The sequence below is a fragment of the Phocoena sinus genome, chromosome 2, assembly GCF_008692025.1.
Source record: "Phocoena sinus isolate mPhoSin1 chromosome 2, mPhoSin1.pri, whole genome shotgun sequence".
Classification (NCBI taxonomy): Eukaryota; Metazoa; Chordata; class Mammalia; order Artiodactyla; family Phocoenidae; genus Phocoena; species Phocoena sinus.
Window position 1 is genome coordinate 30,355,412 of NC_045764.1, and position 23,577 is coordinate 30,378,988.

Here is a 23,577-nt window from a genome sequence, read left to right on the forward strand (position 1 = left end):
CGTCACCACAGAACTGGCAGGTGTGGCCACAGTCCTTGCCAGGACGCCTGCACTTAATAGCAAGGAACACTGTTCTCTGAAGGTCACGGTAGGGTGGCCTGGTCCTTATACTCAGGAGGGAAGACAGGGAAACGTGTCCCATGGGTACATGGGTCCGCACAGGGCGGCCAAAGAGGCCCCCTCCCGCCTTCCTCCCTCCCTCTCTCTGTGCTCTTCTCCACAGGAAGCACTGAAGCCAGGTCTGGGACATTCACGGCATCCTAAGATTCCACAATGAGAAGGAAAAACCAGAAAGAGGCCAAGACAGTGGACAGCCGTCTTCGGGGACCCCCATATCAAGAAACATCTGCAGAGAGGGAGCAGGGAGAGGCAGAGGGAGAAGCAGGCATGTGGGACGACTTCCTTTTCATCTTTAAGCTAAATGGTCCCAGCAGCTTAGGCAAAGCTACACAACAACCCTGATGAAAGAAACCAGCCATAAGCACTGGGGGTGCTCAGCAGCTCTGGCTCAAGCGACCCTGGCAGCGCCGGGAGATGAGGCTATCAGGGCTAAACACGTATCTGCCTTCCACGTGGGAGCACTTGGCTGTCTGTCTCTCTCTCGGCCCTTATGTCCTTGGGAACAACTGAATGTGCAGTTGAGGTTTGGGACAGCAGATTGGCTGAATATTCCAGAGAGTCTGAAACTGCTAAACGTAAAGATGATTTTCCCTTAGAAACAGCAGTGCGATTCTTCCCGTCTGCTGGAATTTGCGGGGACCTTTCCTCAAAGGACAGGAACAATGTCACACTGTGTAGTATGGCTGCGCCCCTCAACCCATGCTGTCTAGACTCCGTGTACCAGCACTTAAAAAACAAAATAAAATAAAAATAAAAACAACCCTTCGCCACCTAGGCACCACTCTCCCATCTTAAAACTATTTCTGGCAGTAGAAGAATGCTTCATTCAGGAGCTGCCCCAACGGGGAGGCCAGTGGAAAGGAAGGGCTGCAGCCTGGACGACGCGGCAGGGCAGAGGGCAGCCTCGCGGGTAGGACCCAGCCCCCGAGTCCAGCACCACCTAACCTGGAGCTTGAGTGCCTGTGTGCCAGGGGTCTTCCAAACAACCAAGCAAAAGAATGCAAAAGTCCTCTTAATCTCAGAAAACCTTCCACTTTCTCCTGAGTTTGACAGTCTAAGGCTCCCCAGAGAAAGCGATGCTTTCAAATGTCAAGGCTGAGACTCGCCTGCTGGCCTACCAGCTCCTCAGGCCTTGGAGGGATAACCCGGCAGTCAGTCTTCACAATTAGCAGCAGGAGGGAAATGCAATTTTTCAAAAGATCCTTCTGTGGCTATTCATCCAACAAGTACTTTCTGAATTCCTACTGTATGCAAGGCATCAGCAAGAAACACTTTCCTCAACATTTTATAGCAGAAGGGCATATTATAAGAGGTAGATGCCTTTAAGGAAGGGGCGATCTCAAAGAGAATGATCTATCTTTGTTGATAAAGCAAGAATCCCTTTTAATCACCCCATCATTTCTTTTTTTTCTCAAACACACATTTTCCAAAGGTAATAAACAGTTATAGAGAGAAAGAAATGCATTCCATTCTTCATCAGATTTTAAAGCCTAGAGTAACACCATCCTGAAAAGGATACAATGGACAGCGGCAACAGCAGAATTCAGGAGAGTAATCCGATCTCCTCTCCTAACGGAATAGGATTCTTGCTATTTGATATACTTTACAGTTGATTTTTTTGGCCATGCGACGCAGCATGCGGCATGTTAATTCCCCAACCAGGGATTGAACTTGTGCCCCCTGCAGTGGAAGCGCGGAGTCCTAACCACTGGACTGCCAGGGAATTCCGTACAGATTTTTTTTTTTTTTTTTTTTTTTTTGCCGTACGCGGGCCTCTCACTGATGTGTCCTCTCCCATTGTGGAGCACAGTCTCCGGACACGCAGACTCAGCGGCCATGGCTCACGGGCCCAGCCGCTCCGCGGCATGTGGGATCTTCCCGGACCGGGGCACGAACCCGTGTCCCCTGCATCGGCAGGCGGACTCTCAACCACTGCGCCACCAGGGAAGCCCCAGATTTTCTTTTTAAAACTACCATACGACTCAGCAATCCCACTACTGGGCATATACCCTGAGAAAACCATAATTCAAAAAGACTCATGTACCACAATGCTCACTGTAGCACTATTTACAGTAGCCAGGACATGGAAACAGCCTAAGTGTCCATTGACAGATGAATGGATAAAGAAGACATGGCACATATATACAATGGAATATTACTCAGCCATAAAAAGAAATGAAATCGAATTATCGGTAGTGAGGGGGATGGACCTAAAGTCTGTCATACAGAGTGAAGTAAGTTAGAAAGAGAAAAACAAATACTATATGCTAACACATATATATGGATCCCCCCCAACCCCGCCAAAAAAAAAAGGTTCTGATGAACCTAGGGGCAGGACAGGAATAAAGACACAGACATAGAGAATGGACTTGAGGGCTGCCCTGGTGGCGCAGTGGTTGAGAGTCCGCCTGCCGATGCAGGGGACGTGGGTTCGTGCCCCGGTCCGGGAAGATCCCACATGCTGTGGAGCGGCTGGGCCCGTGAGCCATGGCCGCTGAGTCTGCACGTCCGGAGCCTGTGCCCCGTAACGGGAAAGGCCACAACAGTGAGAGGCCCACGTACCGCAAAAAAAAAAAAAAAAAAAAAAAAAAGAATGGACTTGAGGACACAGGGAGGGGGAAGGGTAAGCTGGGACGAAGTGAGAGAGTAGCATGGACATATATGCACTACCAAATATAAAACAGATAGCTAGTGGGAAGCAGCCGCATAGCACAGGGAGATCAGCTCGGTGCTTTGTGACCACCTAGAGGGGTGGGATAGGGAAGGTGGGAGGGAGATGCAAGAGGGAGGGTAGGGGGATATATGTATACATATAGCTGATTCACTTTGCTCTACAGCAGAAACTAACACAACATTGTAAAGCAATTATACTCCAATAAAGATGCTAAAAAAAAATCCCAGTGTTTACACCTTAAGCTTATCTGAGTCCAGATAAAAGCGACACCGTGCTGCTGTGCACTCTGGATACTAAACCCTCTCCTGCCACAAAGAAGCCGGGGCTGCCACCCTGGTCCAGGACCAATGGGGTCTCACTGCGGACTCTCGGGGCCGGTGGAGCTGCCAGAGCTACAGCTCCAGCCTCTAGGAGGCCGCTTGGTGCTGCTGCCCATTGCCCCCAGCCAGCAGGGCAGCTCCCAGGTCTGGGTGGCTCTGCTAAACCTTACGGCTAAGAAGTTCCAATCCTAGGCTGGGGTTCAGGCTGAGGGATGGATGCCTCAGAATGGAGCAATTGACAAAAGGGGAAACTACAATGACAGCAAAAGGCCTCAAAACAGTACTGGATTAAGAATCGATTCCTTTCCCTGCTTCACAATCCACAAGAAAAAATGCAGACATGTTTACAGACGCACTGCACGCACCCACACACGCACGTCCTCACCGATGTGCACAGGAATGCGTGTGTGAACACCTATCTCCCCCATCCCCGAAATATCTTCCAGCAGAGTCCAAAGGACACACCGGAAGAACCGAGCTCACCTGGGCCTCTTGTCTGTGACAGCGACACAGCTGTGCTGCAGGGGCACCGCAGTCCACTTCTTGGCCTCCATGACGAGGGCGTCCGCGTCTACCAAGCCAAATCCATAGAGGTGGCTAACTGAAAAGACAGGGCCTTCAGACCCAGCTCCCCACTGCCACCACCGTCCGGGGACAGGCCACCTGTGTCCCTCCAGGGCTGCAGGGCCCCTGCCAGTGCCTGAGAGCCCCGGGCCACAGCACCCGTCCTTCTGAGGACACTCCCAGCTGCTTTACTCTCCCAACTCTTTCAGGTCAGGAGTGAGGGCCAGAAAATACGTCCCATTTTGGTGCAAAATAAAGGAAGTGTAGAGGGGGCCTAGTACTTTCTTTTTGTAAGATGAGGGCAAGTTTCTTTATATTAAAGGGACTTCCTGGGCTTCCCTGGTGGTGCAGTGGTTGGGAGTCCGCCTGCCGATGCAGGGGACATGGGTTCGTGCCCCGGTCCGGGAGAATCCCACATGCCGCGGAGCGGCTGGGCCCGTGAGCCATGGCCGCTGAGCCTGCGCATCCGGAGCCTGTGCTCCGCAGCGGGAGAGGCCACAGCAGGGAGAGGCCCGCCTACCGCAAAAAAAAGAAAAAAAAAAAAGGGGACTTCCTGGCATCTGCGCTCCCCGAATTTTGAACCGGACATGAAAAGCAAAACATGCGACACCTTAGTTCACGCAACCACGATGTGCAATAAGCAGAATGAAACAAGGCTCTGCTCATCTCGTCTGCCATTTGCTCTCCCTGCTGAATTTCTAGGGCATTCAGGGAGAGCAGCATCACCCAGCACACAGGCTGGCCCAAGCTGGTGTTTAATTTGGCCAACGCAGGAGAGTTTCAGAGTTGAATTTAAGAGGCAAGGTCAAGAACTAGATACAATCTCTTTTCCTGTTTAATTAGGCCAAAATTGAAACGTAGGTCAGCTCTTGTTGCAGCACACCACTACCACAAACATTCCTGCAAGACAAGGATGCATCAGGCCTAATCAATGGCCTCCTTATTAAAAGGAATGTCCCTCGGAACTTAGGGCAACAATGCTTGACCTGCATTTTTCAAAGAGTAGTATCAGGCTTGGTGTCGAAATAGCTGGACCTGAGCTAAAGAAAAGGAAAAAACGTCCTCCCTAACATACCATGGCTGAATGTAAATCTTTTTCAAGTATCTCTGGTAAGAAGCAAGACAAACAAAGCCAGTGGCACAGTCCTATAATAACCTGCTCAAGAGGCTCCAAATATCTGGGTTACAAGCCTGGACTGTGGGTTGATTTCAGGGTACCTGGGTCTGTCCCAGGCTATAATGGGGATACAGCCCTTTTAAAACACAAGGGCTTGCTGACAGAAGTTTTGTAGTTGGAAAGTAACTTATATAACTATCTCAATGTCCTCCTTGTACAGGTGAGGAAACTGAGGGATAGTTTCAAAATCGTAGAGCTACCCAGGGCTAAGAATGCAAGTTGTCCTTAGGTGGCACGTAAGCAAACATCATTTATTTTAATAATTATGGATTTGTTTTAATGTGCATTAGAAAAAACATAACTACACATCAAACCCATGATTAACTAGATGTAATAGAGTTTCCTTTTAAAATATACTTCGTGTAAAAAAAAAAAAAATAGGCAAGCCCATTTAAAGAGAACCATGAGCTCAATACTGGTACAGGTGGCCCCTGACGTGGCAGAAGTCGTGAAGCTTAGCAAGCCCAGAACTTGAGTGACCTTATTTAACTACTGGATTTCTACTTTTCATTCTCGTGACACATAATTAATGTTATTTGGGGGTTCTTTTTGAGAAATGCATGTCCCCGCCCATACAGGCTCCAGGAGGTCAGGACCCACCCAGCCCCAGAGTCTTGGCCGCACCTTTATGACCAGCACCGTTCACCTTCCAGTCGTTTGCTTTGAGGTGGGCCGGCCTGGACGTCTTCACCAGCAGGTGCTGGACGTCCCTCCAGGTCAGCTGGCTGCTGCAATGACACAAGGACAGACGGCTGCACTCATGTGGGTCTGTAAGGTGGCCACAAGGCCCATCAGAGGTGGGGCGTTGGGAGCCAGCCTCGAGCCTGGACTTGAGGAAGGCTCCGCAGGGCTCCCCTCCTTGTCAAGGGTCAACGTCACAACCTCCTTGTAAAGAACGGTTTCTAGTCATCAAACCCTGAGATAAGATAGTACAATGGGCGACCACAAACCCACAGTGTTAAAGCCCAGCCTTGCTACCACGATCCACCCGAGTCTGTACGAGGCTCTATGGCAAACTCCGGCCCCGGGGAGAGGACAGCCTTACGTATCAGCACGTGTTGGGAGAATCTGGACTAGTCTTTACCACGTGAGTGAGCATTCCGTGGGCCGGGGCATGCCCAGCCATCACCTACTCAGACCCCATGTCCAGGACCACTGCCCACACACTAGAATTTGAGATTTTAGTAATTCTACGTTAACAATATATTCATTTTGGTGCAGAGTAGAAACATTTCATTAAAAGAACACTTGCCCATGATTAAAAATGCAGAGATGAGACATCTTGGACACTAAGATACATTTGCTTGCCTTTTCAACACTCCTCAAAACAGGATCCACCTGACAACGATGCTCTCAGAACCCTGCTCTGTCCACGGCGCTAGGACCGCATCACAGACAGGAATGGGAGCTCCCTGGGGACTTCCCTGGCGGTCCAGTGGTTAAGACTCCGTGCTTCCACTGCAGGGGGCAGGGGTTCGATCCTTGGCTGGGGAACTAAGATCCTGCAAGTCACACCGCACAGCCAAAAAAAAAAAAAAGAGCGGGAGCTCCCTGGACGTGGCCTTTGCCACCTCTTCTTAAAGAGCGCCTTTCCTGGCCAGTTCTCACAGGCATCCTTCCAACTGCCCACTCTTTGTGTGTGCGTCTGCAAATACATGTAACATAAAATGTGCCATCTCAACCGTTTTTAAGCGTACAGCTCAGCGCCATTAAACACATTCACCGCGCTATGCAGCCGTCACCACCGTGCGTCTCCAGGACGTGATCATCTTAACCCACTGAACCTCTGCCCCCGTCACTCACTCACTCCCCATCCCTCCCCCAGGCCCCTGGCCAGGCCATCCTACTTTCTGTCTCTATGGATTCGATGACTCCAGGTGCCTCACAGAAGTGGAGTCCCAAGGTATCTGTCCTTCTGTGACTGGATTAGTTCACTCAGCATAACGTCCTCCAGGTTCGTCCACGTTGCGGCAGGGGTCAGAAGCTCCTTCCTTCTCAAGGCCGGATGACGTCCCATAGACCACATTCATCTATCGATGGACATCTGGGCTGCTTCCACCTTCTGCTATTGTGAGTCATGCTGCTGTGAACGTGGCTGTATAAATATCTCTTCGAGTCTCTGCTCTCAGTCCTTTTGGGTGCACGCTCACAAGTGGAATTGTTCAATTATAAGGTAATTCTTTGTTTCATCTTTTGAGGAGCCATCACATTGTTTTTCACAGCAGCTGACTATTTTACTTTCCCAACAAATGCTTTGCCTGCTTTAGTACTAGAAGCTCACCTGTGGCTTGAGTCCTGGGGGGCCTGTGTACTCCTCCTCCCTGGGGTCACCGGCTCTCCGGGCTCTAGCCCTGGCTTCCCGTGATTTCTCCACCACGTTTTTGACACTGTGCTGGTCCCCGGCCAGTCAGTGGCCTCCTGGCTGCCTATCCCAACTGTTCCCATCAGTACAGTTTCCAGACCTTTTCTTGGCACAAGCTGACTTGCTATCCTCCCCTTATCCACTGCCCTCCTGAGGACCACAGCCAGCCTCACTGTTAGAGGAGGATCTGAGGCCCCGAGTGGCCCACGGCCTTGCCCTCTGGTGGAGAGGTGCACGCACAGGCTTTGGATTCCAGACGGCAGATGTGCCTGCCGCCCTTTCCCCTGCTTGGCCGGGCTCGTCACCCCTCACATCCGCAAGGTCCACTCAGGATGGAGAAAGCCAGCCCCCCGGGAGCTCAGCACAGATGCCAGGAAGCCTGGGTTTCAGAGCTGACACAGAAAGGGTTTAGAAAGGGAGGATGTGAGAAACCATCTTACTAGGAGAAACTCCATTTCATTTTTGATGATAGTAATGAAATCACATATATAGTTGTATATGGTGTTTAAAATGTTTTTTTAAATGAAGTAGGGACTGCTAGGCCTTGGGGGCGGTTCTCACACATAAGGCTCTTCCTTCATCCTTGTCACATGCTGCCCGCAGGCCTCCTGCACCCCCGAGAGCTTCTCCCCTCAGGTGACCTGGCTTTGCCCGGCCTCCTTCCACAGCAAGATTGCTGCACACGTGAGCAGCTGTCCAGATACTACCCCGGCCTCCAAAGCCCCTCAGCTGAGGCCGGCAGTGCCCCTGGTTACACCAATGTTCCTTCCTGGACCAACCCTATGTGCTTACATGTTCTAAGTGGACGCTGTTTCCAATGACGTGTGTTTGACCTACCACCTGTAAAATTCTGAGGATGAGCTAAAATGATGAGCCAGTGATCGGGGAATTCATGAGTCCACAGGCCAAGTTTAATGGGACAATCCGGCACAAAGCGGGGTTTGTTTTCTATTTAGTTTCAACTAACAAAACTCCTTCCATGTTTCCAATAAGGAAGGAAAGAAAATATAAAACAACCAATCACCAAGTATGTGAAAGCGACTTCCCACCCAAGCAACTATTTAGCATTTTTTAAATGAGCCTCAGGACACAGAAGCTATCATTTTGGCCTGAAAATCAAAGATATTTAGCTCTTTCTTTGTGAAATGGGTAGCATTTGAGTTTTACGCTCTTTCGCCTGATGCAAATCAACGAGCAAACATACATAATGAGAAGGATTGCAGCAACCCAAATATAACTGCTGAATCATTTAAAATCTCACCTGTGGCAAATGACTCCTTCAAAGAGCTGGGTTGTTCTGAGCCAGTTTTGATATTTAAACTAAAATCTGTTTTTGATCCCATGACTGTATGTGTCGTAGGCTCTCTTTTTCTGAACCATCCACCCATTGACAACTCTAGGGTTTTTATTCAGCTTAAAGCAGATAAATCATCACCACCGTATTGTCAGCTTATGAACTAAAGTTGACAAAGGACAGCTGTATCAGCCTAAAGTGTGGTCTGGGGGTGCGGTGCAGGCTTGGGGCACGCCCCGCCCCCCCCCCCCCCCCCCCCCCCCCCCCGCCTGTGCTCCTATGAAGGGCAGGAGACTGTGAGCTTGAAAACGGGAGAGAAGGGAAGAAGCCACTCATGCCCGTTAAGGAGAAATCCTGACGTGAACCTGGAGGACACTATTCTGAGTGAAGTGAGCCAGACACAGAAGGACAGACACTGTGTGATCCCACAGATTTGAAGTCCGAGAGGAGTCAGGTTCATAAAGACAGAAACTCTATAGAACGGTGGTTGGCAGGAGCTGGGTGAGGGGGAAATGGGGAGTGTTATGGGCTGCATTGCGCGTCCCTTCCCCAAAATCACACGTTGAGGCCCTGATCCCCAGGACCTCAGACGTGACTGCATTTGGAGATGGGCATCTGTAATTAAGGTGAAATGGGGTCATTAGGGTGGGCCCTGATCCAACATGACTGGTGTCCTTATAGAAGGATCTAAACACACACACACAGAGGCCACGTGAGGACACGGGGAGAAGGTGACCACTGACACGTCAAGGAGAGAGGCCTCAGAGGGAAACAGCCTTGCTGACACCGCGATCTTAGACCTCTAGCCTCCAGAACTGTGAGATCGTACGTTTCTGTTGTTTAAGCCCCAGCAGACCACACAGGAAGCTATCTGATGGGTACAGGGCTTCCATCTGGGCAGATGGCTGGCGGCAACGGTCACTAACAGTGAATGTGCTTAACGAGCGTCACCCTTAAAATGGTGTGTAAAACATAAATTTTACGTTATGTGTATTTTACCACAATAAAAACTTTTTTAAAAAAAGGAAAAGGAGGGAAGGTAGGTGGGAACTTACTTTGCTTCCAGCGCCAAGGCGATGATGCCGGCCACCATGGGGGCTGAAACAGAGGTCCCGGTGTGGCCATCGGTGCAGCGCTGGCGCAGATCCGTGGTCACCTGGGCGGGGGCAGCAAGCAGCCGGGTCAGAGGCTGCTCAGGACACTGCCCCTGGGCAGGCGTGACCTTGGCCCCAGGGATGGAAGAGGTGCTATGCAGACACACCTCGGCAACGGAGGTTTCTGCATGTCTGGAACCCCCTGCAGCAACACGGTGACGGCGGGGTAGGAACAGGGGGTCAAGGCCACAGCCCCCCACCACTGCAGATGCAGCCCGAGACTCAACAGAGAGACAGAATGAAACAGAGGGGCCTCCACGGCAAGACCCCCTGCCAGGGCCCCCATCAACAACCCCCAAGTCACTCCAGACTTCAGAGCAGGGAAACACGTGCTGGTGTCGTCTGGCCCAGAGAGCATCTCTGCCGTGAGCCAGAGATCGGCCATTGGTCAGAGAAGGTCACAGAGCACTCTCTCCACCAGGACGTCCTCCCAGGTAGCTGACAGTGTCCCAGAGCACCCAGTGCTGTCTGCAGCAGGAGCTACACCTGTGCCCCTCGGTGATCGGGGTGGACACTGATTCTGGGCCTCACCACAGTCCAGCCTGACTGCACCTTCCCTTTGAACTGAAACGGAGAAGCACGCGTGGGTACAGCTGGGAGACGCCTGTTGTGCTGGACGGGACACTGGCCTTAGTGTGACTCCCATGCATTTTGCAGGTGGAACTAGGGCTACTAACCAGCTGAACTTAAATCGGGGATGTAATTACAGGGCCCTTAAAAGTCTGTCAGAGAGATGAGGCTTAGGAGGGACCTGACCCTCCCTGCTGGCTTTGAAGAGGGTGCTGGGGGGACAAAAGCCAGGAACATGGGTGGCCCGCAGAAGCTGGGAACAGCCCTCGGCAGCCAGCCCACACGGAAACAGGAGCTCAGTCTTATAACCACCAGGAACTAAGTTCTGTGAACACCCTGGATGAACAATGAATGGATTCTCCCTCCAGCCTCTGGAAAGGAACGCAGCCCGGCCAACACCTGGACATCAGCCTCGTGAGACCCAGTGGAGGCTGCAGCACTTCTGGCCCACAGAGCTGTGAGATGACACGGCTGTGCTGTTTCCAGCTGCGAAGTTTGGGACAATTTGTTATGACAGCAATAGGAGACTAATATACCCACCAACTGTAAGCCTCCAGCAACCCATCTGCAAAACCCTCGAGAACGAATTTCCCCCGTGGTAACAGTCCAGATCCTCTTCCAAACACAGCATTTTCCTTCCTCATGATTCAGCTGGGCTGACCGTCACCAGTGAGAGGGATCCAGCCCGTGTCACACACACAGAGGAAGATTTGACAGGGATGCTGGTGGAGACCAGCCTCCTCCCCCCACCTAGTTCAGCAGGACCTTGACATTGGGGAGGGCAAGGGAGCAGGGTTGAGGATGCAACCTCTCTGACCCCAGGATCTTCATCTGCAAAGGGGCTTTATGCCACGGGGCTTCTGCGAAAGCACAGCTGGCACCTGGCACATACTCGTACTCAGTCAAAGGTGGCCAGTGAGGGAAAGTGAGATTGTGTGGGCAGGACACCAAGCTGCCAAGAGCAGGTAAGGCCCGTGGCTGGCTCTCCAGCCTCAGAGAAAGGGGCATGAGCAGAGGGGCCTCCCCACAGGGAGGGGACGGCTGAACCAAGGTGGGCAGCCCCTTCCTGAAACTCTACATCCTGCTTGGTACTTGGCTGTGTTCACTGAGTGAATGAATGAGGGAGAGATGCCGCTTTAGGCGCAACTTATTTGATCACAAGCCCTGTCTCAGCACCGGGCAATCCCTCGCAGGTCGGCACTCGCTGGATTGTAGCAACGGAAGAGGACGAGGGGCCCGAGCTCCAATTTCCATGGACACCTGCCTGAACGTGCAGACGCGAGCTGCCCACCATCCAGGGAAGGGGCTCACCCCCTGGCAGGGTCTCTAAGGGACTAAGGGACTCAGAGCAAACACCCGGCCTTGTTGAGTTGGGGGAAAAAACCAAAACCAAAACCAAAACCACTTGCCACCCATACTCCCAGGGACAAGCACCCGGACAGCATCTGCAATGGAGCATGATTTTCTCTTTCACCCTCTGCCCAGCGACACCCTTCTTCTTACCATACATTAGGGCTCAGAGAATGTTTTTTTAAAAAGAAAAAGAAATTAAGGCATTTTGTAGCTAAGGCGTGTGCCCACGCATGCACACGTACACGCTTGCAGATGCCGTGTGATTAATTAAGCAAATAAAGCTGCAAGCCCTGCTCCCAGGGATGGGGAATGGCATCCACCCAGCACAGAGTCCCCGGCACACAGCACCTCCCTGCCCCCTCTAGCCAAGGCCTCTGTCAGGTTCTGCTTAATGAGACTCCAGCAAGTCCGTGTTCAAATGAGCTACATTCCTAAATGAACAGGACACCATTCAGAATCTCAGCCCCATCCCAGGGGTGCACAGTCCAGTAGAAAAGGAAAATAAATTAATACCTTCGTGAAACAGCCCGAGCTGCTGCCAGGCTGGCGGTGGGAGGATAGCGGCTGACCTTCCCACTGGTGCAGAGCAAATCAGGGAACGGGAAGCCTGCACGCTCCCGCAGAAAAATGTAAAAATATGCCTGCAAGTAATGTCTAAAGATGTGGCCAGGCAACAGGAGAAATGAAAAGACGCCAGTGAGCTTTCAGGTTAAACCAGTTGGCCAGCTCCACGGTCTCCTTTTTTTAAAGGTCTAAAAACCATCTTAACGACTGTGCATTTGAATTCTGCATTGATTTCAACTTGAAACCCTCCCCTCTTACATTTTTTCAAAGTAGGAAAGCACGTAGGGAAGGAACAAGCACAAACTTCACCCATCACTAAACTAAAAGTTACTTTCTAAAAGATAAACCACACTTATGTTCATTGAAGTGAGCGTAACCGACAGAACCACTCTCAACCTGAAGTGTCTGGAAAAGTCCTTTTGTGAGGAAGGGAACACCTAGGACACCCGGATTTCTAAACTGTTTCCGTATAGAAGCAAGACTTTCTCACTCTGTTTTGCACGTTGAAACTGAACTGGCCAGTTGGATCCCAAGCAATGTGACCACAGAACATAGAAAGCTAAAAAAAGACACCATGCTGAGAATACACCCCTTTCTTAAAGGCTATTTTTAGATCCCTAGAGACAGAGAGGGTTTTAATTGGTATTCTGTGCCAAAATTAGAAAGGCAGGGTCTGAGGAAGGTTGCCAAGGGCCTGGGGTTTACCTTGAGGCACAACTAGTTCCCTGACGGCAAGGCTGGGCCCGGGGCCAGGTACACACTGCCCTGACTGGCCCGTCCTCCTGAGAATGGGACGAGGAGCTCATCCCCCGGGGTTCCGCCGAGGACTCACGATTTTGCGCTCGTAGAAGGCCCCGCTGCTGTAGGTGGTGGCCAGGGTGGACGCACACTCCTCTAGGTACCAGGGCTTGTAGCCGTTCTCCGTGGTGCTGCTCACGGAGATGGTGTAGATGCTATTGGTGTAGCCGTCGCAGGAGCAGTGGTCCCCCTCTCGGCCGCCGTTCCCCGACGCCCAGACGAAAATGGAGCCCAGGCCCTGCCGGCCCTGGAGGGGAGAGGACAGGCGTCAGCCCACGTGGACCCCCAGCTGGTCTCACCCCTGTCCAGTGTCCCCCTCCGCCCCTGAAGAGGGAGGAGGCCGAGGAAGATGCACTCAGACCAGACAGAGGCCGCCCAGTGTGTGGTCTGTGGGCTGATGGGCTCTGGCGTTCCAATTTTCATAGTGTTGGCGGCAACAGCCATGACACCATAGAATCACAACGTCATACTGAGAAGCTGGCCCAGAAAGTCCTCCCCGTTCTTCACGGGAAAATCAAGGCCCTCACACAAGCTGCTCTGTCCCAGAGCAACACCAGTAATTTCCACTGCAATGATCCACGATCAGAAAGACCAAGCAGCGCCCCCAAGTACACTGAGATGAAAGCTGACGGCTGAATTTATGACATTAATTTTTCTGGCGGAGGAAGAGGGCAAAAGTTCCTGAAAACCCAGCTGCAGAAGCATCGTTCCTGGAGAAGAGCTCCTTGAAAAGCGGTGGGCCCAGGATTTGCAGGAACAAGGGCCAAGGGCCAGAACACCCCGGGGCCATCCTAGGAGAGTGCCCCAGGGCTTCCCCATGGGTCAGTGTTGAAGCGGCCACACTGCTAGCGCAACCAAGGCCAGCGGCTTCACCTGTGTGTAGGTTTTCACATTTAAGGACACACACGTGACAGCAAGTCTCTGTAAGACAGTAGCAGGTCAGGGGAGCTCCTGCAGCCTCTCCAACCCACACCCATGGGATCCAACCAACACTCATCCCAGCCACAAACACCAGCTAAAGAAGAACACCAGTTCCAAGACGGAACCGACCCGTTCGGTCTGAAAGGCTGGACCGTTGGTGGGCACAGCCAGCCCCAGAGAGAGGTGCCAATACCCATCTCCACGTGGGCTGGTGGCTCCGGCATCCTTGCCAAGGATACTCCTGTCCAAACATACAGGAGGAAACTGACACTCAGGCCCAACAACTGGCCAATTTAAAGAAAATTTTCAACAAAATCCTACAATTCCCCATAGCCCAACTGAAGCCCTGCTTCTGACAGGATGCCTGACACACCCTTGGAGCTCAAGTCCACGCGGACTGAGGGCACCCACCTGCTCCAGAAGCACCAGGACACCCCACTTTTGGACCAAGTAGACCACAGGTCCCCACCCTTTTGTGCCTATTTGTCTTCACTCCCACATCTGCACCAGTTCCAACCTGAGGCTCCAGGGACAGCCCAGTCCCAGGGCTCAAAACTGCCTCATCCACTCCGTTTTCCACATCTCGAAGGTAGACCTGCCCAAACGGCCAACAGCTCGACAGAAAGGTTACTTACAGTTAGCAAAAATGGCAACCTTCTGGAAAAAAAAGGCACAAAGGACTAAGGACATGCGTGTGTCTGTGCCCATAACTACCTGTAGGAAGAGATTAATCAGAAGCTCGTTCAAATCAACGAAAATTGGAATGAAAGGGTGTTGAACCCATCAGAGCCTGTCTTTATTTCACCTCCAACTCCCCACCTCACTCCAAATTGTTTATCAAAGGCTGTCATTTTGCAAAGCAGAGCAAGCGACCTTACTGCTCCAGCAGCATGGAGAATGGCCTCAAAAAGCACTTCTCACACTTGTGAGGAGAATCCCTGGGGGTCTCGCTACATCGCAGACTTGGGCTCAGCTGGTGCAGGTGAGCCCAAGATTCTGCACTTCTGACAGGCTCCCAGGTGATGCCAGCTCTGCTGCTTGGGACCCCACTTTGAATAACAGAGGCCTAAATGCCAAAGACTTGCATCTCTTCACCTTACACTTTGCAGGTACCACTAGACCCATGAGTTCTCACAGGCATCAAGGCGTCCAAAGCCTCTTTCCCTTCTGAAAACAGTTTCCTGGAAAGGGAACGTGGGAACGAGGCAGAGGAAATACCCAGGTCTGGGCCATCTCTGAGGACTGCATTTTCGCTTTCCGGGTCTTCTGTTCCTATGGAAGCCACAGGACAGAGGCTCCAGGGGACGTTTCAATCCTGGCTATGAACTTGCACTTCTGTTCAGGAAGCCACCACACCTCAACACCATCGGAACGTATTTGAGCATCTTGCCTGGGAAGCGGAGACCTCATCCATGGACTCAGAGGGCTAGCAAATGCCCGGCATCTGGACAAAGCCAGTGCTTTCAGCCACAGTGACACTGACTCTCCCCTTCTGGGTGACAAGCCACACGAGGACCAACATCAAACACATCTTTATGCCAAAGTACAGGGTCTGATGTCTCCTACCACCAACCCACACCATCTACCAAAGATGAAGTCAGATTTTAGAGAAAAAGGATATAGGTGACAAACAGGGCATCGAGGAGGAAAAACAGATGGGAGAATGTGGTCCGGTCTGAGATCATCGAACCTCTAGGAGGATTTTCAGTGACAACTTCAGACAGCTGCGATCTAAGGCTCCCTACGTGGCATATTTTATTCAGAATGACTAAAAAAAAAAAAAGAAGTGACTTCAGTATTTCAAGAAACTGTGACAAGAACCACATGGTTCTCTCCGCACCTTCCACACTCCCCTGAGGGCTGGATGAAGCCGGTGTTACTCAGAATTCAGGATTGCTCCTCTGTGGGGCACCACGGGGGGATGGGCAGAGGGCGATAAGGGCTGCTTTCACTAGAATCCTCGGGTACTATTTTATTTATTAACCACATTTTAATCATGCATGGTTTACAATAAGGTAAGAACTTTAAAAAAATGTTTAAAAAATATAGATAATAAAATGGGCTTGACCTGGCCCCCCGTCCTGTTTCCTGTAGAAGTCAGAGGTATAAACCCTGCCTTGGGGATGCCTGGACCTCCTGACCTAACCCTGCCAGCATCGCCGGGCCTCCCAGGGCCACCCGGACGCTGACCACAGCTCTGTGTCTGCTCCAAGAAGTTGTCCTCGCCCATAAATCTGCCTTGCCACCGTGCTTGTAAGAGCTGGGACATCTCCAGGCTTTTCTGACTCACAAGAACCCAGAACTGATGACCACAGAGTGACTGGGCTGGACCTCCTGAGAGGAGCCTGCCAGCCTCCTCTGCTCCCCCTCAGCCGGTGGGTGGAGGGCCCATGGTCAGATGTTTGCTCGGTGTAGCCCCCAGTGGGGTCCACCCCAAACACACTGGGCTGCGAGCTGGCAGGGAGGGAACATGGCCAAGACCTGCTGCTTCGGGGGTGCTGGGTGAGCACACTCTCCGTGATGGACGCAGACAGCTCCACGGCTCGGGGTTCGTGTGAGCAGGTGGGCCGAGGCCCAGACACCCCTTCCACCTGTACTGTCCCAGTTAACAGGCCAGGTGGTTAGTCTAGGATCCCCACCACCCACCTGCATACACCCCTCAGCTGGGGGCAGTCAGGCTCCAAGGCTCAGAGACAGGGGGCTGGTGAGTGACCAGCTGGTACTTTCCGGAACAGCTACTCTGTAATGAGGCGATGTCCTTCTGCTCTCATTGGTGGATGGCCACTTCCCTGAGCCCCCAAATGACTTCTCCCTCGCTCTGGTCCTGGCACCATCGCCGTCCTGCTTTGGGGCTCTCCCCTGTGCCACTCTAATTTTGTGTGTATGCTGCTCGAATTTATTTATTTATTTTGGGGCCACACTGCACGGCATGTGGGATCTAGTTCCCCGACCAGGGATGGAACCCATGCCCCCTGCAGTGGAAGCACGGAGTCTTAACCACTGGACCGCCAGGGAAGTCCCTCAAGTTTATTTATTGTTACCTATGTGACAAGATTTCTTCTTACCTATATGACATGTTGGTTGTTTGATAAGACATACTGCGAAACAGCATGAAGATGGTCCCGTATTTGTTTCTAAAAAAGGTGAGTGAACCCAGTTCCTTCCATATGCATAGAAGAGTTAAAAGAGCATTTGAAAGATCATCTTTGGGTTTGTCGGATTGAGAGTCTTTTTAATATTCTTTTTGGCTTTATTCCTTCTGATTTCTCACTGTTAAATATTTTCACTATTCCCCCCATCCCTGAGGCTACCTCGCAGCTCTGGGTTACTCACACCTTTTTAATGCCGTACTCGAAGGCCTGTCTGGCCAGTCGGCCGGGCCCGTCCACCGTCTTCCCGTCGTCATCCGGCCCCCAGCTCGCACTGTAAATGTCGATGTAGTTGGGTCTGATGCCCAGGGACTTGGCCTCCACCACGTCGGTCACGTCTCCGTCCAGCATGCGGATGCCTGGAAGCACAGGCCCGTGACAGTCGCATGAAAGGTGGGTGGGTGGGGGGTTCCATGCGGATGTTGGTCCCGCACGGCCACTGGTCCCCATGTGGACCGTGGTCCCTGCACAGCTGTCCGGGGAGCTGGGCACAGCATCCGGGCCCCATGCTTAGCTGGGACACCAAGCTACTGGAAACTCCTGCTCTTAGAACCTCGAAAGTGTACTCAAACACAATGTCAGAGACAGTCACGGCAAAACAAGAGTGAGATTAGGCCCGGGTGACATCAAAAACTCAACGAAAGTATTCACAGCCACATGGGTGCTGACCGAGGAAGGGGCTGAGGTCATCAGAGAACCAGCTCCTTATAGCTGGACGGCCTTAAAAGGGAGCAGCAGAGATAGATTTCAACACCATCCGCTTTACCTGCCAGCTCTCCATCTATTTCCCTTCCCCTCATCCCTGCCTACCATGGACTGAATGCTTGTGTCCCTCCAGATTCATATGCTACAGCCCTAACCCCCGAGGTGAGGGCATCTGGAGGTGGGACTTTAGGAGGTAACTAGGTTTAGGTGAGGTCAGGAGGGTGGCCCCAGGGCAGGATTAGCACCCTTCACTGGCTTCCTGTCCCCTCCACCGTGTGAGGACAGCCACCACGTGGGCCTCATGGGGAACCAGTGGGCCAGCACCTTGATCTTGGACTTATAGCCTCCAGAACTGTGGGACGTAACTGTCTGTGATTTGGGCCTCCCGGTCTATGACCACCTGAGTGATTCAGAACCTCAGGTGCCTGGCAGTACACAGCGTGGGGATGCCACCATCGTTCAGACACGGAGACTGCAGCACAAGACAAGTGGGGGTAGACGCCTTGTCACCCCCTCACCCACGAGAGGGACATGGGGCAGGTCACGGGGGAAGCCCTGCTTTGACCACCAGTCGTGACCAGCTAGTGACTGCAAGAGCTACCTTGTCTCACTAAGCTTCTGTTTTCTATGAACTGTGATGATGAAAATGATTGTATCTATAGAGGTGCCATAAACACTAAAAAAGACGGTTCATATAAAGTGCCTGGAGTGCAGTAAGTACCCAGTGTGTGTCAGCAGCTAGTCTGACTCCATCTGTAAAAACGGGGATAGTGAAACCTACCTCCGGGGGTTGTTAATAACTACTTTTTACCTTTATTTTTAAAACATTTACTATTTGACATGTATGAAGGACTGCCTGGCACAAACATGTTAGTTATAAAGCCTAATAAAATAACAGACACACATGAACATTCATCTAGGGAAAATATGAACTTGAGCCACTGTGGCCTCAACCCAAGTCCTGCCCCTCACGGAGGAAACTGCTCAGAATTTTGGACTAGTCTTTCCATTGCCTTTAAAAACGGGTGTTTTAACACAACTGTGTGCATGATATGCTGCTTAGCTTTGCTTGTACTGGGCATTCATCCTTTCTTGGTTACGTATGTTGTAAACATCTCCCAGTTGATGCCTTGTCTTCTCACTTGTTATGGTGTCTTTTGATAAAGAGAGGTTCTTAATTTCAAGGACGTGGGAGCCAATTTCCCTTTGAAGGTCAAGGGGGTTATAACGAGGGCCAAATCTTTTCTGGGTTTGGGGGCATCTGTCGTGGGGTGGGGCCACGTCTGCTGCATCAGCTCATCGCACTTTCTCCTTTCTCAGATTTCTGGGTGGACGAGGAGACTCAGAGTAGCCCCAAGTACCATCCTTCTCAGTTGCTAGTCTATGTGCCCAGGGCCTTCGTCTCTTTGGCTGCATCAGAGACACTGGGCCCAGAGGCTCTTGGAGCCACAAACCCCAAAGAGAGGCCATAACCAGTACAGGACATTGGCCGTGTGATGTGGCAGAGGTGGGGCCCCAGGCAAAATAAAGAGCAGCTCACAGCTGGGGGAAGAGAGCAGGGGTCAGACAGTCCTGGGGTGGAATCTCATCTCGGCTGCGTGTGACCTTGACCCAGGGTCTCAAACTGTCTGAGCCCTTGTTTTCCACAAAACTTACCTGCCAGGGTAGTCGGGGGAATCAAATATTTGTTAAGGCCCTGGGGCCCTGTGCTTTTTGAGAAATGGCAGCTGCTTTCTTTATGCCCTTCTATTTGGCAATGGATTTTCCAGGGCAAGAGACCCCGCCGGTCACACTGTAGCCACAATCAATTCCGATGTCCTAGGGGTGACTTTTAACCTGCTATCCTAGGACTTCTCCATGCCAGTGATAGGTGTTGGGATGCCTCTTTTTGAACAAGAACAAGATGCCAGATGACATCTAAAATAAGTAAAAACATAAGACCAGAATGCTTTCCCAACACTTCTCACAGTGCTCCTCAACTTGGAGGAAGAGTGACTGACATGTGAGAAAGAAAGCATAATGTATTTAGATTTTAATGAAGCATCTATTTTCCCCAACACTGACAAGTTGCCAACGAGGAAAAGGTAAATATTTTCAGTGGAAACCTGCTGTTCCAATATTAGCTTTAAATGCGAACGGCTCTCTGGAAACGCCAAACTGAAGAAAACAGTCATTTCTCCAATGAAAAAATAAAGACCCATTTCCCATAAACTGTCAGGTACAAAAATAATGTGGACAAATCATTTGGATGGCTGATCCACTCATGGTTGTTAGCGTGCTCACGACTCAGCAGTGGGCTGGGTTCAGGGCTCCCAGGGGAGGATGAGCAGGCCTGAGCCGTCCACTCCAAGGGCCTGTCTGCGGCACCAGGTGGGAGGAGTGTGAGGAGGAGGAGAGCGGGGCTTTGCAGGGCCCGAAAGGTTTGCGTTTGGGTGGACACCTCCTAGTGCTGCCAGGGCTCAGCCCCCCAGGGAAGAATCACACAGCCTGCCTCGCAGGAAACAATAAACTTTCCATAAACTGGCCTGCACCCAACAATAGTTTCAAGGCCCCAGGAGAACCTGATGAAAGCAATGATTTTACAAGACTCTTGATGAAGTTAAAAAAAACCAACTGGGACTTCCCTGGTGGCGCAGTGGTTAAGAATCCGCCTGCTAATGCAGGGGACACGGGTTTGAGCCCTGGTCCGGGAAGATCCCACATGCCACAGAGCAACTCAGCCCGTGCGCCACAACTACTGAGCCTGTGCTCTAGAGCCCACGAGCCACAACTACTGAGCCCGTGTGCCACAACTACTGAAGCCCACGCGCCTCGAGCCTGTGTTCCGCAACAAGAGAAGCCACCGCAATGAGAAGCCTGCACACCACAACGAAGAGTAGCCCCTGCTCGCTGTAACTAGAGGAAGCCTGCATGCAGCAACGAAGACCCAACACAGCCAAAAATAAATATAAGTAAATAAATTTATTTTTTAAAAAACCAAAACACATTTTTTTTCATAGTGACCCGTCCTTCCTCCCTTTTCCTGCTCCTAACTTATGGTGGGACTTTGCAAACCACAGGCTTGTATAAGGCAAGGCAAACCCGTGGACATGCAGACGCCCATGTGAAGCAGCCCGGGACACAGCATTTCCCCTGAAAACGTCCTGAAGAAGTTCCATGTTCAAAGGCAATGGATTTGTCTTCTATGTCTGTGAGTCTCTTCCTGTTTTGTAAATAAATTTATTTGTATTTTTTTTTTAGATTCCGCATATAGGCGACATCATATGATATTTGTCTTTTCCCAAAGGAGAAAAGGGTGGGGGATAAATTAGGAGTTTCGGATTAACATACACACACTACTAAATATAAAATGGATAACCAACAAGGACCTACTGTATAGCACAGGGAACTCTACTCAATACTCTGTAATAACCTATATGGGAAAAGAATCTGAAAAAGAATATTTATATATAAAATATATATAAAACGGAATCACTGTGCTATACAGCTGAAACTAACACAACAATGTAACTCAACTGTACTTCGATATAAAATAAATAAATAAACAATTTTTAAAAAGTAAACAGGAAGATCAGAGTGTGCTGGTTTTGGAGACGGGGTCTTTAAAGGGGTAATTAAGCTGAAATGAGGTCACACGGGTGGGCACCCATCCAACATGACTTGTGTCCTTTTAAGAAGAGGAAATTCTGACACGGACAACACAGACTAAGGGATAACCACGAGAAGACACAGCGAAAAGCAGCCGTATGTGCTGGTCTAGAGAGAGGCCTCAGAAGAAACCAGATCTTCTGACACCTTGATCTTGGACTCACAGCCTCCATAACCAAGAGAAAATACATTTCTGTTGGTAAGCCCCAAAAAAGGTAACAGGAAGAACACACACACACACACACACACACACAAGAAGTCAGCCGGTTATTAATGTTTGCAGGAAGGCAGGGGAGCAGGACACGGGGGCCACTTTTGTTTATTTACAAGTAATGTATTTTGCCTTCAGCAAACGAATGGCAATGCTAGAGCAATAGCGGCAAGTAAAATGAGATTGTTAGCTTCCTGAGTGTGACAAATAGGCCTCCCCAACAAATTTTGCTCATTAATTCTGAGTTTATTTTCATAAATCCACAGAGAATTGGTTTTTGTTTTTTTTTTTTCCTCCCCCCACTAAAACTACAGTACATTCTGTTCTACCAACAGTCATTCTGGGCCAAGTGAGGTTGCAACAGTTGTTTAGAAATGTTAAAAACCTAAAAGGTTTCTGTTAACTCTCATTATGGCCTAAGACAAACAGGGCTCTCAGATCTCTAAATACACCCACACGTGACAGCCTCCTCCTAGGACCCGGGGCGGGGGGCATGGTCGGCTGGGTTGTGAGCCACATCTGCACTTGCCATTGTCACACGAAGTGCCTGGAGACCCGCGGCTGATGGCCAAGCCAAGTTTCCCCTGGCCTTCTGCTAGTTTCCCAATCTCCCTCTGTAGTGGAAACACAGCTAGAGCCAGCGGTGCCCCAGGGAACTCACGGGCCTGTCCTGCCATGGAGCCCTGGGCCCCTCCTAGGTAGGTCTTGAACCGGGTCTCTTATCTTCTGTATTCTGATGCTTTGACATCTTGGGGCCTTGCTGACCCTGCAGGGACCGATACCCCCATGCCCCAGGGCTGGCCAGTTCCTGGATATGGTCCAGAACTACCCCAGGAGCACATCTTTCCTATGCAAACCAACCAATCCAGAGCTCACACCCCCAAGCACCCCCCTTTATGGGGCTTTTACACTTGGGGTTACTTTCCACCTGCCCTAATCACCCCAGGGCCAGATACCATACAACCAGGGGCAGCTCCTAAGCCCTGAAATGATTCAAACTAGCCCATCCTAAGCCTGCTCACCCCACCTCGCCCATTCTTTCCTGCAGAAACCACAATAAAGGCTGAAGCCCACAGGTCCCCTCGCTCCCTCTGCCCCCTGACCAACCCTGGTGCTTTTCCGCGTGTCCTCCACGCCAGGCATAACCCATCCTCTTGGGAACTGTGAGTAACAAACTCTGTTCAATGGCCATTGTCTCCTGATCTATGGGCCTTGTCATACCTAAATAGTAATGAAATCTCTATTTTAAAACAGGTCACTCTTTCATAATCAGGTTCTGCTGATTTTTCAGAGAACTATAAAAGAGTAGAAGAACCTCAGCAATGCTCTAGAGATTTGAAACACAGACTGACTTTCGTGGTCTCTCCACCAGGGAGCAGGGGCCAGAGAACAAGGCGATTCAGTGAGAGCTGGCAGCTTGGGACAGGGGACAGAAGAGCATGATGGGGACCTGAGTATCCATCCTGCAAGTGGGGACACGAGGAGCCCTAGCGGATGTGCACCTGTGACAAAGACGTGAGCACATGCCCTGAGCTGGCCTTTGACAGAGACCAGAACACGGTGGTGATAAGACAGTCACACCACCCAGAACAGAGGCCACCGGCTTGTCACGTAGGCTTGGATGTGCTCCCTGTGCTCTCCCCAGCCTTCCTCACACACCCCTAGAAGCAGAGCTGCTTCCCGCTCAGTGTCTGTGAGGACAACCTCAGGAAGCCCAGCACGCAGCCTAGAACCGGCTCACCTGTCCTTGGGGCGGGGGGCTGCAGGGCAGCGTGGCGGGGGCATGGCCACCAGGGGGACACGGTGCAGGAGCTGTGGCCACGCTTGTCCCTCTCCTCCTTCCCAAGGCTCCTCTTAGCCTCGGGGTACCACACCCAGCAGGCGGGGAGTCTCTGATGAGAATGTGGGGCTGTAGTTGCCCATGGTCACTAAATCCCCCCAAACCTCGCAAGGCATTTAGAATCCTCCTGCAGTGGAAAATGCACTTGGAGCC

The 23,577-nt window shown here is 51.2% G+C and overlaps 1 protein-coding gene across 3 annotated transcripts in view; it reads right to left on the reverse strand.

Moving 5' to 3' along the window:
- Positions 1-23,577, reverse strand: part of PCSK6 (proprotein convertase subtilisin/kexin type 6) — a 190,700-nt gene that overhangs the window by 64,985 nt on the left and 102,138 nt on the right. For all 3 annotated transcript variants that reach the window (XR_004348503.1, XM_032623053.1, XM_032623051.1), the window contains exons 7-11: positions 17,207-17,379; positions 12,985-13,197; positions 9,567-9,667; positions 5,480-5,583; positions 3,598-3,715 (exon numbers count right to left, since the gene is read on the reverse strand). Coding sequence is in view for 2 of the 3 variants with exons in the window: in XM_032623053.1 (XP_032478944.1) it covers positions 3,598-3,715; positions 5,480-5,583; positions 9,567-9,667; positions 12,985-13,197; positions 17,207-17,379 (709 nt within the window). In the remaining variant the exon portion in view is untranslated. The remainder of the gene's footprint in view (positions 1-3,597; positions 3,716-5,479; positions 5,584-9,566; positions 9,668-12,984; positions 13,198-17,206; positions 17,380-23,577) is intronic.